This window comes from Mastigoproctus giganteus, chromosome 3 (genome assembly GCF_048544385.1).
Source record: "Mastigoproctus giganteus isolate SK-2022 chromosome 3, ASM4854438v1, whole genome shotgun sequence".
NCBI lineage: Eukaryota > Metazoa > Arthropoda > Arachnida > Uropygi > Thelyphonidae > Mastigoproctus > Mastigoproctus giganteus.
In genome coordinates this window covers 139,389,695-139,409,771 of record NC_143577.1, presented here as the reverse complement: position 1 = coordinate 139,409,771, position 20,077 = coordinate 139,389,695, and the positions used below count along the sequence as shown (strand labels likewise).

At 38.3% G+C, this 20,077-nt stretch overlaps 1 protein-coding gene across 1 annotated transcript in view; it reads right to left on the bottom strand.

Moving 5' to 3' along the window:
* LOC150088287 (cubilin-like) overlaps nt 1–20,077 on the bottom strand; it is a 1,623,406-nt gene that overhangs the window by 307,945 nt on the left and 1,295,384 nt on the right. Inside the window, exon 38 of the mRNA XM_090370104.1 lies at nt 4,707–4,833. Coding sequence (XP_090226230.1) covers nt 4,707–4,833 — 127 coding nt within the window. The remainder of the gene's footprint in view (nt 1–4,706; nt 4,834–20,077) is intronic.

Below are 20,077 nucleotides of genomic sequence, written 5' to 3'. Positions count from 1 at the left end.
GTGGAGGTTATACCCAGGATTACTAACATTCCCACCATCGTGAAGGTGCAAGCAGAGAATATTTGGCTGTCACAGACCGTCCGGACTTCGCCGAAATTGGGTCCACTTGACTTGAGTGTCATGCGAATATCAGTTCCATCAGCGTTTTAGACTCCCAGGTAGCAAGTAGAGCTTGTCTTGTATATCTGAGAGAATGTCTGTGACAACCTCAAGGACCAAATCCTTTACACTCAAATTCACTGTCTTTTCGTTCACTGACTTTTTTTTTTTTTGGGGGAGTAAAATCAAAAACATAGTAAAAAAGATAAGCATCAATCAATAACAAAGCACATGGCATGCACCATAGGACAGCACACACCAGTAAGATATGGGGTAAAAACGTTTACGAAGTTCAGATAGAGGAATGAAGAGAAAATTCTATGCATTTCACCATAATAATGTAAAAACATACAGAATTTCAGCTATCGATATTATCACAAACAAATACAACAAGATTGTGTTTACTAACCGTTTATAACAGATGTACAAACAAAAAAAGCCAATAAACAGAAAACTGCAATTTTTTTTTATTGTTTTATGGTCGTGACCTCTAGCCACTTTCGAAAAATATCACAGAAGCATTCAAAATTGATTCTTCTAACCAAAGATGTGATTCTAATAAATAATGAAATTATTTATTAGAATCACATGATTTGAATTGGTTCTGAATTATTTATTAGAATTCATGAATTATTTATTAGAATTCATGATTTGAATTGGTTCTTTGAAATTTGATTCTATAAAGCGACTGAGTCTAATAACCAGTGATTACTATAACCTGTTCTTACTGTATTAAGCAAAATCATTAAGCTTTCAGCTTCCATTAAACAGATAGAGGTTCCAGCAATCAATCACTCACCAGCTAAAGGCAAACTTCTGCACATCTATTCTGCAATCATCCTTCCTCAGTTTGAATTATGCCCTCCCCTCAATTTGTATAGTCTGAGCAAGAAGAAGAATCCCATCAGCATCGAGCTAGCTCAATCCCTTCAAAGCTTTAAATACCTCAATCAGATTACCTCACAGCTGGTAGTCTAGATGCTGCAATTTTCAGAAATGAAGGCTTCCTTGGTAAGATCACCCCTTTGTTCTTCTCACCAAGCTTGTTGTTTTTCTCTGTACTTATTCCAGCAACTCTTTATCCTTCCTAAAATAAGGTTTCCAGACTTGTATGCAGTAATCAAGATGTGGTCTAACCATTGTCTTGTACAATGGGATAATCATGTCCCTATCTCTGCTAGCAAAATTCCTGTATATCTTTGACAAAACCTCACGAACCACCCTCGCAGCCTGTCTGCACTGCTTCGTATTTGACTGCACAATTACCCCCCCCCCAGGTCTTTTAAATTTGCACTACCCTGAGTTGAGTACCACACAGTTTATACATTACTAGGTTACTGCTACCCATATGCAGTACTTTACATTTATCAATGTTAAACTTCGGTTGCCAGTTCTCATTCCATCTAAAATTGAGGGCAGCTCATGGGGTTTTGTCAATGATACACAGTAATTTTGTAGCCAAGGAGGTGATTATGCCATTGTATAAGTAATTAGACCATATCTTGAGTATTGCATGATTGTCTGGAAGCCTCATTTTAGGAAGGGTGTGGATCTGTTGGAACAGGTGCAGAGAAGAGCAACAAGATTGGCAAGGGGAGCAAAAGGGTGCAGTTTTGCAAATTGCAGTAGGCACCTGCAAGCAGATGATCTAATTAAGATGTTTAAGCCCTTGAATGGATTGAATAAATTTAATGCTAATGGAATCTTTTGTTGTGCTTAGACTGCACGCATGAGGTGGCATAATTTCAAATTGAGGAACGATTGTTGCAGTTTAAATGTGCAGAAATTTGCCTTCAGTTAGAGGTGGTCGATTGCTAGAAAAAACTAACTCCCATCTGGGATAGTGAGGTGAGCAGTTTGAATAAATTTAAGGAAGAACTAGATAAAGTGTTAGAGGGGATAGACAGGTGAAATGGAAAGTGTAGCTTTTTTTTTTGACTCTGTAAAAGATTGCTGTTTTTTTGCATCATTGGCCACCACTACTACACCGAGTAGTCAGGAGAAGGAGTGCAGTGGCACATGCTCTTTGAGTAGACCGGAGTTCAAGCCCCTGACTGCTAAATACAGTCGATCTGCCAACCCGCACTGGACCAGCATGGCAGATTATGGTTCATTTCCCTCAGCATGAATTGTTGAGGAGGCTTCCATCCTGCAGTGGGTTGATAGTGGCTGCAGTTTATTTTATTTTTTTTTACTACTATGACTACAGACAGGCTGCTAGGTTAGCTCATGAGGTAGTGATTATATTCCAGTAATATAAGATAATGGCTTCCTAGCATCTTGAATATGCCTCATTTCAAAATCTGATGTAAGATACACTGCAAAAGGTGCAGAGAAGGGCATGAATAGTTAATCAGGGGCATAAAAGGATACTCTTACCAAGAAAAGCTTGAATTCTCAAAACTCAAGAGAGAACTCATTGAAGTGTGTAAGGCCCTAAACAGATTCAGTAAACTAAATTCTTCTGTCATCCTTACTCATTATTGGATGATGCTTACAGGTGAACATCACTTTAAATTAGAAAATGGAGGTAACAGGACAGATGTGAAGAAATTTCTTTCAGCCAAAATGTGTCTGATTGTTGACCCAAGTAGTTGTGGGTCATTTGAATACATTTAGAGGCTTGAACAAATTGTTAGAAGGGATATTTTATGGCTGATGCTTCTTTGCATAATTTTTATTACTAATATTAATTGACTAATATTAATTAATTAATTAAGCTTCACTTCCTCCCATCCACCCCACTTGTAGAAGTGGGGTGGATGGGAGGCTGAGGTTAACCAATTGTAGATATGAGCTAAAAAGTGTTACTTCTGCAATTTTTTATACAGTAATAACTATATAATTTAAATGAACAAATCTTAACCAGTATAACATAATAATGTGTATAGAGAATCTCCAAGTGCGGAGATTTTCTATACACAATTCCAAAGCAGTTGCGTTAAACTGTAATGCTGATTTTTTCTAAGCAAAAAACATACCTGTGTATGCTTAAACTTCTTTAATTCACAAGCATGGCTCCTCAAATGCAATCTAACCTCTAATGTATATGGCAATAACAATACAATTATTTTAAATTATATTTTTAAAAAAAAGTATTAAATATTGTTGTTTAGATATACGTTACATAAACGTTATGGCTATCTCAGTTGTCATGCATGTTTGGGAATGATTGTTTTAATTTTTGGAACCCATCCTCTCATTATACCACTACATATATGAGAAAATCTATTTTCAGTCTTTTGTTTTACAAACTACTCTTCGGGAATACATGGTATGCATAGATCAGGAAGTTATAAAAATGTTTTAAGTCAAGTGTTATCAAATAGAATAACTTCCAATTTAACTTTCAACTTTTTAACTTGCTACTATCCTCTCTCTCTCTCTCTCTCTCTCTCTCTCTCTCTCTCTCTCTCTCTCTCTCTATCTCTCTCTCTCAGGGTAATTCAGAATTTTTTTTTTTTTTTTGGCTGGTGTACCATAAGCCTCAGGCTTCCTTGTACCATATGGCTAATAATAATAATAATATCCACATAAGATATAGAGATATTTATGTCGTGCTCTGATAAATAAGGCATTATAAGTGGAGATTCTTATATTACCATATCGATCAGAAGTGCAATGTAATTTACCTATTTTTTATGTAACTTTTTCTTTTGGTCCTCTATACCATGAGGTCAAGATTTTTGTGAAGCTGCACCAAGGCTCAAAACATAGCAATGGTCGGACCATAAGGAATCAAACTTGAAAGCTTGCACGGTATTTATTTCTTTTTTGAAACTTCTGTATTGTAATAATGATGTCCTGTTCTTCATGATAAATATCCGGAAAAATATTTTTTATACAGACAGATTGGCAGAAAAGATGGAACCATTGTCCCTGGCCTAACACTGAAATGATTCCAGTGCTAAATTAGTATTAGTATTATTATTTGTGACACTGTGAAGCTTCATTCTCTTATTTCACAAAAGTTCATGTTGGTCCTGTAGAACACAGTACAGGTTTGTTTTGTATAAGTCCTGCTAAAAAAAAAACTACTACAGTATTACCTTTAATGAGAAAATAATCCGATATTATTTAACTAGATTAGAAAATTAAATAAATATAGTACAAACACTAATTTTGCAAAAACTCGAATATGACATGCAAAATGCAGTATTGTATTGTACATGTCTGTAAAATATAGATTAAATATTTTGTTACAATTCATTACTTTTAAAAGTTAATTGTATTTTCTGAGGTGTCAAAAATTCTTGCAAAACATCAAAAACATCAAATCATCTCATAACACCAAATGTCTATAAACTGAATGTTTATAAATCAGAAGTTACTGTAATTAAATTCCGTAAGCAAATCACAGCAGTTATCTGAAGCATAAAAGCATCACAGCAGCATAAAAGGAAACAAATTAATTTTAATAGGACATTATTAAACATTATGTCCTATAATTTTAATAGGACATTATTAAACATTAAACTTCACTGATGCAATGAAATCAAGTACCTTTTTAAAGTTTTCTACTTTATTAGGATAATGCATAATGAAAACAATCCAGGTAATACATCGAATATGTTTAGCAATGCTGGACAATAAATACAGCCACTTACTTTAGTTCTACCACTCTATTTTTCTCTACTGTAATGGTCCATAAACAGTTCATATTACTCAGATAAATATTTGGATGAGTAGGTGTTTGAAATGTTCCAAAGGGTTCAGTTAAGTCTCCACCACATTCTGAAAAAAAAAAAAAATAATAATTGCACAGGACACATTTGATGTTTTGATAAAAAGTATTATGAAATAGGCTTGATAAATCTTCATGTCGAGTTGCTGTTTAGGTTAAATAAGCAAAATTATAACATGTTTCTGATGCAAGCCCACAATAAGCAAATTGTTAGAGGTCTTCAAATAATTTAATAGTGAGAACTATTTATTTATTTTCTAAAATAGTATAGTATAGCACAGACTGAGCTAAGATACATACCCTTGTATTAAACTGATTGTGAATGTATAAAACAGTGCATAAATAAAAGCAAACAATAATACATCATAACCCTTTTGAACTTCCCTGATTTTAAAGATGGTAAAATTCATGTGTTGAACATATGGCAATGTAATGGGAGCCAGTAAAGGGAAATATGATCAAGTTTCAGTGCTTTCCCTCAGCAATCTTGTTGTCCTTCTCTGTACTCATTCTAACAACTCTACATCTTTCCTAAAGTCACAGCATGTTTTCAAACACAGCATGTTTTCAAACATGCTGTGACTGAGGCCATGGCATTGCTGTCGTTTGTGTAAAAATGACATCAGTGCAGGAAGTGGTGTGGTTTGCATAGAGCAAATCTGTTGTCACAGTTCAAAGGAAACTTAGATGGGTGTTCAACAAAGATGCACCTGTCCCAAAGTCTATATGGAGATAATACAGGCCATTTTGAACAGTGGTAGTGTGCAGAAGCAAACTGGAGGAGATCTCAAAGTGTCTCAGAAGAGTGAGTTGAAGAGGTACGTACTACTTTTGTTTGTGGCTGGCAGAAATCAATCAGGCATGCATCAAGGGAATTGAATATCCCCAGTAAAATTCTGCACAGGGTCAGACAAAATGACTGTTTTTATGCCTATAAATTGCAAATGGTTCAAAAATTGAAGCCGAATGACAGATCATAGCGAAAAAATTTTGCTATTGATATGCTTGATTGCATAGATCAAAACCACAATTTCTTGAGTCATATTATATTTTCTGACAAGGCAACATATCACATTTCTGGAAAAGCTAATCAACATAATACTGGAACATGGGGTTCTGAAAACCCCACACTATTTCCAAGAGCACATTCAAGACAGCTCAAAAGTAAATGTGTGGTGTGGTCTTATGAAGTACATGATTACCGGATTGTTCTTCTTCGTGGAGGATACCATTACCAGAATAACATATCTAGAGATGTGTGGTGGGGTCTTATAAAGGACATGATTACTGGACTGTTCTTTGTGGAGGATACCATTACCAGAATAACATATCTAGACATGTTGCAACAATATGCATTTTTTAAGATTGCAAGCCTATAGAAACATAACCTTTCAGCAAAATAGGGCATTGGAGCTTCAGGTGCTCACTGCTCTGAAAAACACATAACACATTCCTGGAACGTTGAATGAGGTGTGGTGGACCATGACCTCCACTTAGATTAGCATTAGTTGAGGCATATGATGCAAGAAAGCAAGTTTATACAGCATCAGCCAAAAAAAAAAAAAAAAAAACCCTTTCCATTTCACCCATTCGATCAATCCAAATGTATGTCTAGTTCAGATTTAAATTTAATTAAGCTATCAACTTCCACAACAGCTGGAAGTCTGTACCAGCAATCAACCAACCAACCACCGACTAAAGGCAAACTTCCGCACATCCATTCTACAACTGTCTTTCCTCAATTTGAATCTATGCCCCCTCAGGTTCTTAATCTGGAAGTATCCTGTCAAAATTGGGCATACACAAACCATTAAAGGCCTTATACACCTCAATCAGATAACCTAGCAGGTGGCTAGTCTCCAGATGCTGCAACTTGCAGAACTTAACCTTTCTTCATAAGTGCGGCCCTTTGTTCCTCTCAGCAATCTTGTTGTCCTTCTCTGTACTCGTTCTAACAACTCTACATCTTTCCTAAAATGAGGCCTCCAGACCTGTATACAGTACTCAAGGTGTGGCCTGACCATTGCCTAATACGAAGGAATAATCACCTCCTTGTCTCTGCTAGCAAAATTACCATATATCATTGACAAAACTCCATGACCTGCTCTGGCAGCCTGTCTGCACTGCTCACAGAACTTCATGTCTTTTTCATTCTCCACCTTCCTGAAGATAGTACCACAGAGTTGGTACATTTCTCTTGGATTACTGCTATACATATACAGTACGTTCCATTTGTCAATGATAAACTTCAGTTGCCACTTCTCAGCGCATCTGCATAACTGTTCTAGACCCTGTTGCAGTAGCATATTTTCTTTACCGTCATTAACAATCTTGCCAACCTTTGTATTATCTGCAAACTTGGACATTAAGCCTGATAGACCTTCATCGATATCATTGGTAAATACACAAAACAACAACAGGCCCAGCACAACCCTGGGGGATTCCGCTAATTACATTAGTCCACATACAGCAGTGTCCATTTATTACAACTCTCTGCCATCTCCCATTCAACCATCCCTTTATCCATTGCAGTAACTTGCCCTTAATGCCATACTGCTCTAATTTGTACAGCAGTCTTCCATGAGTAACAGTATCAAAAACTTTCCTGAAATCCAAGTATATGATATCAAAATTATTTTTTGCATCCAGTTCCTTTGTGACCACATCGTAGTATCCAATAAATTTGGTTAGACACGACTTCCCCTTAGCAAACCCATGCTGTGTCTGAGCTATTACTGCTGCCTTGTCTAGGTGATCTTGTATCACCTCCTTAATCAATGACTCCATTATTTTCCCCAGAACAGAAGTTAAACTAGCAGATTTAAAATGATTTCTGTCACCCTTTGAACTCCCTTTGTGAATTAAGGATACATTTGCACATCTCCATTCCATGGGGACCGCCTGACTAAGGATGCACTCATAATTATGGCTAAGGGTTTGCTTACTTCCCTTGCTGCCTCTTTCATTATGACTGGATAGATTCCATCTGCCCAGGTACTTTTTTATGTTTAACTTCAACAATTTCTCCTCCACTTTGCTCTCGGTTATTAAAAAATGATTTATCTCCCTGTTAGAGTTTGATAAACTTCTGGCATTCCCTTCCCTGAATAACTTCTCATGTGTGAATTTGGATGCAAAATGCTCATTTAGTTTGTTAGCTACCTGACCAGGATCATCAACAGTTGATATCAAGTGATTAGCATTAGCATTAGCATTAGTAGAGGCATTTGATGCAAGAAAGCAAGCTTATGCAGCATCAGCCAAAAAAAAAAAAAAAAAAAAAAAAAAAAGTAACATAAATAAATAAAAATAACCACTTCCACTTCACCCCTCTGTTCGTTCGAAATACCTGTCCAGCTGAGCCTTAAACTTATTTAGGCTATCAACTTCCACGACAAGGGATGGAAGTCTGTTCCACCCACCAACCACCCGCTGGCTAAAGGCAAACTTCCGCACATCTATCCTACATCTGTCTTTCCTCAATTTGAATTTATGCCCTCTCAGGTGATTTTTCTGAGCTAGAGGAAGAATCCCATCAGCATTGAGCATGCTCAAACCATTCAAGGCTTTGTACACCTCTATCAGATCACCCCGCTGGTGCCTAGTTTCCAGACACTGTAATTTGCAAAACTTAAGCCTTTCTTCGTAAGAGAACCCCTTTGTCCCATTCACCAATCTAGTTGCCCTTCTCTGTACTCGTTCCAGCAGCTCTACATCCTTCCTGAAATGAGGCCTCCAGGCCTGTATACAGTACTCTAGGTGTGGCCTGACCATTGCCTTATACAAGGGAATAATCACCTCCTTATCCCTGCTAGAAAAATTCCTATATATCATTGACAATACACCATGAGCTACTCTTGCAGCTCGTCTGCACTGCTCAGAGAACTTCATTCATTCAATCAACAGTTGATATCAAGTGATTGATTCATTCAAGTGATTCAATCTGATTCATTCCCTTCCTTCTAGAGTTTACATAAGTAAAGAACTATTTGCTGTTTTTCTTTGCATCCTAGAGCTTACATAAGTTAAGAACACTTTGCTGTTTTTCTTTGCACCTTTGCCAAAGATTTCTCGCAATTTGCCTTTGTCTACCTAACATCTGTTGTGACTTGGTTACAGATCAGCTTATATCTATCATAGGCTTCTGTGTCACCTGTTAATTTATATGTATCCCATGCATTTTTCTTCTCTGCCACATGAACTAATTAGTTCATCTGACATCCATTTAGGCCTAAATCTTGAACAATATTTCTTATTTGGAATGAAAAGCCTAGTAGCATTCTTTGAATGCTTCCCATTTTGAATTTGCTGTTGGTAATATCATCAGTTTGTCCCACCGTATAGAATTTAAATACTGTCTCAGACTACCGTAGTCACCTTTATGAAAGCAAAAACCCTTCTCTTTACCCCTGATGGTAGTTACCTCTTTGAGTAAATCCCACTTCAGGACACTGTGATCAATGCCACCTCATGGTTCCTTTATGTGCAGATTCTTAATACATGAAGAATCACTACTGATAATCAGATCAAGAGTATTACTTCTTTTAGTCACCTCCAGGACATGCTGCTGTAGAAAACAATCATCCATTAAATCCACAAAAGCCTTGCTAGTATGTGAGTGACCAACCCACAAATTCCAGTCAATCTCTGGAAAATTAAAATCCCCCATTAAAAGACACTTTGATTCAATGGCTCACTCTATTTCTCTGCACAATTGCTCATTATACTAATCAGATTCATTAGGACTATAACACACACCTACTCTCATTTTTCCTTTCCCAGGGCTTATGTCACACCAAACAGACTCAACATTACAGTGTCCATCAACATCAATAGGATGCACTTCCTTAGATTTTATGTGTTTCTTAACTAACAGCATAATCCCTCCTCCCTTCCTGTCCTGTCTATCCTTTCTGTATACATACTCCCTAAATTCTAATTCTGCACTGCTTATATCTGTGTGACACCACGCCTCTGATATCCCAACAATATCTGCCTTTAATGTCTTGACTAGTTCTTCAAGCTCATCAAATTTATTAACTATACTCCTAGGAGTATAGTTAATAAATATATTAACTAAGCTGGGAGTTATAATGGAACAAGTAAATACATGGGCTGTGTTAGGGTAACTAAGAGTAGAAACAGGTGTATGTATACTTGTGTGTACTTGTTCCACTATGACTCCCAGCAGTCCTGGAAATCCACACTGCCTTGCTTTCCAGGCTGCTGCTCAACTGCATTTCAATAGAAGCAGTGCAAGAATCACTTTCACCTTTGCTAACAGCTACTGTTAATCTATTAGTCTGTGTATCCCCCCAAGCTAACAGTTTTCTGACCCACCTAACTCTGCCTTGATAGCAGCATCAAATATTCTTACACCCTTTCTATTTAAGTGTATCCCATCTCTGTAGAAGCAGTCTCTCCTGTTAATAAGCACAGACCAGTCTGAGAAAAATTCTGCCCCTTATGTTTTGCACAATCTCTCCAGATCCGAATTAATTGACAAGGCTCTCATCATACACGCCCTCCTATCATGTTTGGGCTGAATTGCAAACACTTTCAAATTCAACTCTAACTCACGGCTTTTTTTCAACATTGACCTGTACTTCTTAAGTGATGCCGCCAGTCTCCTACTCTTAATATCATTAGTGCTAACAATATCACCCTTTGTGCCCTTAAAAGAGAATATCTGGTCTATAATATCATCAACCTTTTACCCTGGCAGAGATTTTTTTTTCCACTTCAACATGCTCCCAATTTTAGCTTCATAATTTTTAAAATTAGCAATAGCATTGATAGTTTGAATAATTAATTTATCTGCTTTTATCATAGTGAATCTGTAAAGCTTCTGAAAGGTAAGAGAGCTCCTGCAGGATGTCGATTTGTGGCCAACATTAGTGCTAAATCATAAAGAAATTCCAGATTAAAAGTCAATTTAATAATCCAGAATATTTAACTTCTGATTCAGAATGTTTGCACAATGTGGGATAATTCCCTTAACACACAATTTCATCCACAAGCTACAAGCTGGCCATCGTAGTCCGAACACACGACCAATCTTTATCATATACACATCAAGTTCTTTAGCAATCATCCTTAATTTGCACTAGTTGTTTTTAGATTGTCGATATAATCTGTGGTGTTCATTGGTGATATTACATGATCATAGAAGGATAACTTGGAGTCCAAAACGATCCGGAGATCTTTGTGCATTTGAACATTTGGAACTGAAGAGTTCAATCATCATTTCTTTACGATTTAGCATAGAGTGCTAAATCGTTAAGAAATTTCAGATTAAAATTTGATTTAATAATCCCAAATACTTAACTTCTGATTCAAAATTCTGAATTTGATACCATCTACCTAATCTCCTACATCTCTTAGAAAACTACTTCAATTTTCACAGCAATGTTCTCTAGTTCCTAGAATCTCTCCTATCCAAGAGGACCCCTATTCTAGAGATCGGAACAAAGACCTTCATACATCGCATAACTGCCACTGTGCCTCAAGAGAGGGGTGGTCCTGTCTGGCATTCTCTTCACGGCAATCATGGTGCCATTTGTGGCCAACAAATGTAATTGGATCACATATACTGACGAAGCTAGTTTGGGGGGGTCGATTCACAGACTAAAGGATTAACGGTAGCCGCAGGCAGAAGTGAAAGTGATTCTTGCACTGCTTCGATTGTAATGAGCAGTAGCCTAGAGAGCAAGTTGCTGGGGATTTTAAAAACTGCTGGGAGTCATCATGGAACAAGTAAATACATGGGTTGTGTTAGGATAACTAAGAGTAAGTGCATGTATAATTGCATGTACACTAATGCTAGAAGTATAGTAAATAAAATTGATGAATTTGAAGTGCTGATCAAGACATCAAAGGCAGATATTGTTGGAATATCAGAGACATGGTGTCACACAGATATAAGCAGTGCAGAATTGGAATATGGGGGGTACAGTGTTTACAGAAAGGATACATAGGACAGTTAGGGAGGAGGGGTAAAAATCTAAGGAAGTACACCCAGTTGACACAGGTGGACAGTGTAATGTTGAGTCTGTTTGGTGTGACATAAACACTGGAAAAGGGAAATTGAAGTAGGAGTATGATATAGGCCTACTGACGCTGATGAGTACAATAAACAGTTGTGCAAAGAAATAGAATGATCCAGTAAATCAGAATGTCTTGTAATGGAGGATTTTAACTTTCCAGATATTGACTGGAACTTGTGGCTGGTCACTAGCACGCTAGCAAGACTTCTGTGGATTTATTGGAGGGTTGTTTTCTACAACAACATGTTTGAGGGGCAACCAGAGGGAGTAATCCCTTTGACCTGATTATTCATTCATTAAGAATTCTTTCTTTATCTGCAAATTCATTAAGAATTCTTTATCTGCAAATTCATTAAGAATTCTTTATCTGCAAATTCATTAAGAATTATTTATCTGCAAATTCGTTAAGAATTCGTAAAAGTTACTACAGAGGTCTCAGACAGATTTTAAATTCTATAGAGTGAGATCAACTGTTGATGTTACCAACAGTGAATTCTAAATGGGAAACCTGCAACTGTTGATGTTACCAATGGTAAATTCTAAATGGGATTTAATCTTGGAGGCTACTGGGATTTTCAGACCAACTAAGAAATACTATTCAAGGTTCAGGCCTAAATGGATGTTGAATGAATTAATGAGGCTTGTGGCAGAGAAGAAAAATGCATGGAATGCATATAAATTATCAGGCAACATAAAAGCCTGCGACAGATATAAGCTAGTCTGTAATCAAGTCACAAAGGAAGTATGGTAGGCGAAAGTAGATTATGAGAAATCTTTGGCAAAGGGCGCAAAGAAAAACAGCAAAGAGTTCTTTATTTATGTAAACTCTAGAAGGAACGGGATGAATCAGATTGGTCAACTTAACATATACGGTTCAACTATTGATGATCCTGCTCAAGGGGCTGATAAATTGAATAAGTATTTTGCATCTACATTAACACATGAGGAGTTATTCAAGGAGGGGAATGCCAGAAGTTTATCAAACTCTAATGGGAGCTAAGTGTGATACCTGAGAGCAAAGTAGAGGAGAAAAATTGTTGAAGTTAAACATAAAAAAGACACCTGGGACAGATGGAATCTATCCAGTTATAATGAAGGAGGCAGCAAGGGAAGTAAGTGTGAGACTGAGCACTACCATTAGCATTTGTAGAGGCATATAATGCAAGAAAGCAAGCTAATGCAGCATCAGCCAAAAAAAAAAAAAAAACCCACTTCACCCCTCCCCGTACGATCGAAATACCTGTCCAGCTGAGCCTTAAATTTATTTAGGCTATCAACTTCCACAACAAGGGATGGAAGTCTGTTCCACCAACCAACTACCCGCTGGCTAAAGGCAAATTTCCGCACGTCTATCCTACATCCGTCTTTCCTCAATTTGAATTTATGCCCTCTCAGGTGATTAGCATTAGCATTAGCATTAGCAGAGGCATTTGATGCAAGAAAGCAAGCTTATGCAGCATCAGCCAAAAAAAAAAAAAAAAAACCCACTTCCAGTTCACCCCTCTGTTCATTCAAAATACCTGTCCAGCTGAGCCTTAAACTTATTTAGGCTATCAACCTCCACCACAAGGGATGGAAGTCTGTTCCACCAACCAACCACCCACTGGCTAAAGGCAAATTTCCGCACGTCTATCCTACATCTGTCTTTCCTCAATTTGAATTTATGCCCTCTCAGGTGATTTTTCTGAGCTAGAGGAAGAATCCCATCAGCATTGAATTATTCTGAGCAAGAGGAAGAATCCCATCAGCACTGAGCATGCTCAAACCATTCAAGGTTTTATAACCTCTATCAGATCACCTCGCTGGTGCCTAGTCTCCAGACACTGTAATTTGCAAAATTTAAGCCTTTCTTCGTAAGAGTATCCCTTTGTTCCATTCACTAATCTTGTTGCCCTTCTCTGTACTCGTTCCAGCACCTCTACATCCTTCTTGAAATGAGGTCTAAAGACCTGTATACAGTACTCAAGGTGTGGCCTGACTATTACCTTATACAAGGGAATAATCACATCCTTATCCCTGCTAGAAAAATTCCTGTATATCATTGACAAGACACCATGAGCTACTCTTGCTGCCCATCTGCACTGCTCAGAGAATTTCATATCTGCCTGCACAATTACCCCCAGATCCTTTTCATTCTCTACCACTGTCAGTGTAGATATGTTGCTCTGGGGTTGCTGTTTCCCATATGTAGTACTTTACATTTGTCAATGTTAAAATTCATTTGCCACCTCTCAGCCCATCTGCTCACCTTTCCAGATCCTGTTGCAGCAGCATAATGTCAGTAGTGTCCTTAACAACCAAGCCAATCCTTGTATTGTCTGCAAACGTGGACATTAAGCTTGATATACCATCATCAATATCATTTATAAATACAGAAAACAATAATGGACCCAACGCTGAACCCTGAGGGAATCCACTAATAACATTAGTCCACAATGAGTAGTGTCCATTGATTACCACTCTCTGTCTTCTCCCCCTCAACCATCCCTTTATCCATAGCAGCAATTTGCCTCCAATGCCACACTGCTTCAATTTGTGCAGCAGTCTTCCGTGTGCAACAGTATCAAAAGCCTTTCTATGATCAAAGTATATAATATCAAAGTTATTCCCTGCATCCAGTTCTTTTGTGACTGCATCATAGTATCCGATCAAATTGGTCAGGCAAGAAACAAAACCATGCTGTGTTTGAGCTATAACTGAAGTCTTGTCTTGATCCTGCAGTACTTCTTTAACAAGTGCCTCCATTAATTTTCTTGGAACAGAAGTTGAACTCACAGGTCTTTAATTACTTATGTCAGCCTTTGTTCCTCGTTTGTGAATTGGTGTCACATTTGCACATCTCCAATCTATGGGTACATCCCCTGATTCCAAGGAAGCTCTCATAATTATAGCTAACAGTTTGCTTACCTCCTTTTATATAACTGAATAGATCCCATCCACCCCAGGTGCCATTCTTGTGTTTATCTTCAACAATTTCTCCTCCACTTTACTCTCAGTTATTACAAGATTATCTAGCTTACTGCCAGAGTTCAATACACTTCTGGCATTCCCCTCGCTGAATAACTCCTCATGTGTGAATGTCCATGCAAAATATTCATTTAGTTTGTTAGCTCCCTGAGCAGGATCAACAGTTGAACCATCGATATCAAGTGGACCAATCTGATTCATCCCTTTCCCTCTAGAGTTTACCTAGGTAAAGAACTCTTTTCTGTTTTTGTTTGCATCCTTTGCCAAGGATTTCTCATAATCTGCCTTTGCCTGCCTAATCTCCTTTGTGACTTGATTACAGATGATTTTATATATATCAAAGGCTTCCATGTCACCCATTAATTTATATGTATCCCATGCATTTTCCTTCTCTGCCATATGTCTCATTAGTTCATTTAACATCCATTTTGGCCTAAACCTTGAACAATATTTCTTAGTTGGAAGGTAAAGCCTAGTAGTTTCCAAGATAAGTTCTTTGAATGCTTTCCATTTTGAATTTGCTGTTGGTAACATCAACAGTTGGTCCCACTGTATACAATTTAAATACTGTCTCAGTCCAAAATAGTCACCTTTACAAAAGCAATAACCCTTCCCTTTACCCCTGATGGTAGTTACCTCTTTGAGTAAATCCCACTTCAGCACATTATGATCACTGCCACCTAGTGGTTCCTTTATCTGCAGATTCTTAATGCATGAAGAATCGCTACTGATAATCAGATCAAGAGCATTACTCCCTCTAGTTGCCTCCCGAATATGCTGATGTAGAAAACAATCATCCAATAAATCCTCAAAAGCCTTGCTAGAGTGTGAGTGACCAACCCACAAATTGCAGTCAATATCTGGGAAATTAAAATCCCCCATTATAAGACTCTCTGATTTACTGGCCCACTCTATTTCCCTGTACAGTTTCTTATTATACTCATCAGAGTCATTAGGCCTATAGCACACTCCTACTCTCAATTTTGATCTCCCAAAGCTTATGTCACACCAAACTGACTCGACACTGCACTGTCCAGCGATGTTGACTGGCTTCACTTCCTTGGATTTTATGTGTTTCTTAACTAATAGCATAACTGTTCCTCCTTTCCTATTCTGTCTATCCTTTCTCTAGACGTTGTACCCCCAAAATTCCAGTTCTGCATTCCTTATATCTGTGTGTGACACCACGTCTCTGATATCTCGACAATATCTACCTTTGATGCTTTGTTCAATACCTCAAATTCATCAAATTTATTTACCAAACTCCTAGCATTGGTGTACATGCAAGTATACATGCACCTATTTCTATTCTTAGCTACCCTAACACAATCCATGTGGTTACTTGTACCGCAATGACTCCCAGCAGGCTCTGAAATATCCTGCATCTTGTTTTCCAGGCTTCTGCTCATTCCAATAGAAGCAGTGCAAGAATCACTTTCACCTCTGCCAGTGGCTACTGTTAATCTATTAGTCCTTGTATCCCCCCCCAAGCTAGCAGTTTTCCGACCCACCTAACACTGCCTCGATAGCATCAGGAAATATTCTTGCACCCTTTCTATTTAAGTGTATCCCATCCCTGTAGAAGCAGTCTCTCCTGTTAATAAGTACAGACTATTCTAAAAAAATTCTACCCCTTGAGCCTTGCACAAACTTTCCAGGGCCGAATTCATCGACAAGGCTCCCATCATATACTCCCTCGTATCGTATCTGGGCAAAATTTCTCAGACATGATAGGAGGGAGTATATGATGAGAGGAGGGAGTATATGAGTATATATTTCAAATTCGATAGGAGAGAGTATATGAGTATAAATTTCAAATTCAACCCTAATTCACGGCTTTTTTCAACAGTGAGCTGTATTTGTTAAGTAATTCTGCCGGTCTCCTACTCTTTATATCATTAGTGCCAACGTGTACAACTGTATCACCTTTTGTGCCCCTAAAAGATGATATCTGCTCAACAACATCATCAACCTTTGCCCACCCTGGCAGACATACCCTGGTACTGTTCCACCTATCCTTTTTACAAAGCATGTTCCCCGTTTCCCTGACAATAGAGTCACCAACAACTACTAGTTCCTGTGGGACCAGCGCATTCTGCCTTGGGGTTGCCCCTGTGTTGCGTGATGACCAAGTGCAAGCTCTGGCATTGGTGTCGGCAGCTGAGAGCTTGATGGGCCCCTCAATTTAGATCCTTCGAGGGCATCCACCCTACTCTCATATAGGCCCATAACAACGCTGAGTTGTTGCCTGATTTCTTTACACTCCTTGCATCGCGCACACACAAAGACATCCCCCCCATGGCAATATCATGTCCCGTACCCGATTGCTCCACGAACATCATGCAAGCAGTGCATTTTAAAAGGCTGTGATTCAGAGGGCAACTCCCTCCCTTAGTTCTCCCCTGAGCCACAGCACTCCCGTTAGCTTGAGCCTTTTGCTTTGCTGCTCTGGTCTAAGTTATGATTTTGAATTCTCAGGTCTCGGCAATCAGACAGATCTAATAAATTATTCTTTCGCTAGAATCGTATCTTGGGAATCTTTAGGATAAAATTATAAAACTCTGTTCATTTGGATCTTACGGTCTAATACAATAAGAAAGGAAAATCGCAGTCCTGGGAGAGAGAGAGAGAGAGAGAGAGTAGGTATGTAAGACTTTGCAGAATTCAAAGCTCTATTTCGCTGTTGTGGGCCTCTCAACAACATTGTGGAAGGAGAGGAGGGGAGAGTGCCTTAGTTCTGATACGCACAGGGGCACCAAAAAGTGTTTTATCCCTACAGTAGACGTGGTGTCCAGATGTTTTTCGCAGGACAATTATCAAAGATGGTAGTGTCACTGTAAAAATGGGCAATCTTGGATGACTTTGTCTCTGTGACATAGAACGAGATAATGTTAGTATATAAAGGGTTCCGAGAGGCACCGAAGGGGGACTTGTAACAAAGTTGAATGTCTCGTCAGTGTCGTTCCAGCAGGTTGCAATAGCTGAATCCTTAAGAAAGATTGTGGAGCTGAAGCAAAGGAATCAAGGCTCAGAGAGGACCATACCCTATTTTCCACCAGAGGGAAGGAGGTCTCATAACCTGACTTGGAGCATGTGATTTATCCAGTAAGCAAACAATTTCTTAAGTGTGAATGGAACTGTCTGAAATGGAATAACTAGCTTAAACACAATTCTTCTTTTCTGAATATTTAATCTTTGTTAATTTAACAATAAAATGAAATTTCTCACATGGTTGGTGGTACACAGGAATCTTAAAGCAAGGTGCTGTTGGAAAAAGAAACGAGATGGAGTGAGACTGTTCACATTAGGAAAGACGTAAGATAGTGTAGAGTAATGAGAACATGGAAGAAAGCATGACAAAAAAGAACACCAAAAGCAGTTTGCCTAAGGTTCTTCGGTTACCCAACCTTTCTGTTCTACGTTGAAGTGTTTTGTGTGAATGTTGTAGCTTGTTAAACGAGTGCCAAACAATAACACTAATGAAAGAATAGTTACAGTGATGCTAGAATTCGGTATGCTATAAAGATGTTTCTGCTAATACAATATTATAATCCTAAATAGATTCATGTTTTTGTTATGAATGGAAACCTGGAAGTAATATATATATATATATATATATATATATATATATATATTTTTTTTTTTAATTTTACACAAATAACTAGACGAAGTGCAAGTCTGTACACATGTTTTCTTTTGTTATAATAAATGTTGTTATGTGTTACATCATGTCATTCTCTCTCTCTCTCTGCCCATATTCTAATACACCAGAAGAAACAAGTACGAACCAGTAAAGGGTTAAAAGCAGGGACGGGGGTGACACTCCGTGATCCCCCCAATCTTTAGACACAACGCGATCTAATTCTGCAGCAGCCAAGTGTAAGCACAGCACTTGGTTTGCCGAGACCATGGGTTTTTGTCCTAGACTGATGATCATCTCATTCAGTATAATTATCATGGGAAAAGTAACAGTCTTAAGTCAAGGGGAATAACAAGAAAGAGAGAAAACCACAAAAGGGACCTTGACATAAACAAACCCTTAGCCATAATTATGAGAGCATCCTTAGAGTCAGGAGTGGTCCCCATGGACTGGAGATGTGCAAATGTATCCCTAATTCACAAAGGGCGTTTAAAGGGTGACACAAATAATTATAGACGTTTTAGTTTAACTTCTGTTCCAGGGAAAATAATGGAGTCACTGGTTAAAGAGGTGATACAGGATCACCTAGACAAGACAACAGCAATAGTTCAAACACATCATGGGCTTGTTAAGTCTTGTCTGACCAAGGTTTGTTTAGTCTTGTTTGACCAATTTGATTGGCTACTACGATGTGGCCACAAAAGAAGCTAGATGCTAAAAATAATTTTGATATCATATACTTGGATTTCAGGAAAGCTTTCAATATTGTTGAACACAGAAGACTGCTGTACAAATTGGTGTGGTGGTATGGCATTTAGGGTAAGTTACCGCAATGAATAAAGGTATGGTTGAGTGGGAGATGAAAGAGTGTGGCAAATGGACACTGCTCTACATGGATTAATGTTATTAGTGGAGTCCCCCAGGGTTCGGTGCTGGGCACATTGTTGTTTTGTGCATTTATCAATGATATTGATGAAGGTATATCAGGCTTAATGTCCAAGTTTGAAGTAATACAAAGATTGGCTGGGTTGTTAATGACACTAAAGACAGTATGCCACTTCAATAGGATCTAGAAAAACTAGGCAAATGGGCTGAGAAGTGGCAACTGAAGTTTAACATTGACAAATGCAAAGTATTGCATATGGATAACAGTAACCCAAAGAGAAACGCCAACTCTGTGGTACTACACTTAGGGAGGTGGAGAATGAAAAAGACCTGGGGGTAACTGTGCAGGCAGATATGAAGTTCTCTGAACAGTGCAGGCAGGCTGCCAGAGCAGGTCATGGAGTTTTGTCAATGATATATAAGAATTTTGCTAGCAGAGACAAGGAGGTGATTATCCCTTTGTATAAGGCAATGGTCAGGCTACACTTGAGTTCTGTTTACAGGTCTGGATGCCTTATTTTAGGAAGGATGTAGAGTTGCAAGAATGAGTACAGAGAAGGGCAACAAGATTGGTGAGAGGCAACAAAGGGGTGCACTTACGAAGAAAGGCTTAAGTTCTGCAAGTTGCAGCATTTGGAGACTAGGCATCTGCAGAGTGATCTGATTGACGTGTATTCAAGGCCTTGAATGGTTTGAGAAGGCTCAATGCTAACAGGATACTTCGCTTGCCCAGACTAAGAATCTGAAGGGGCATGG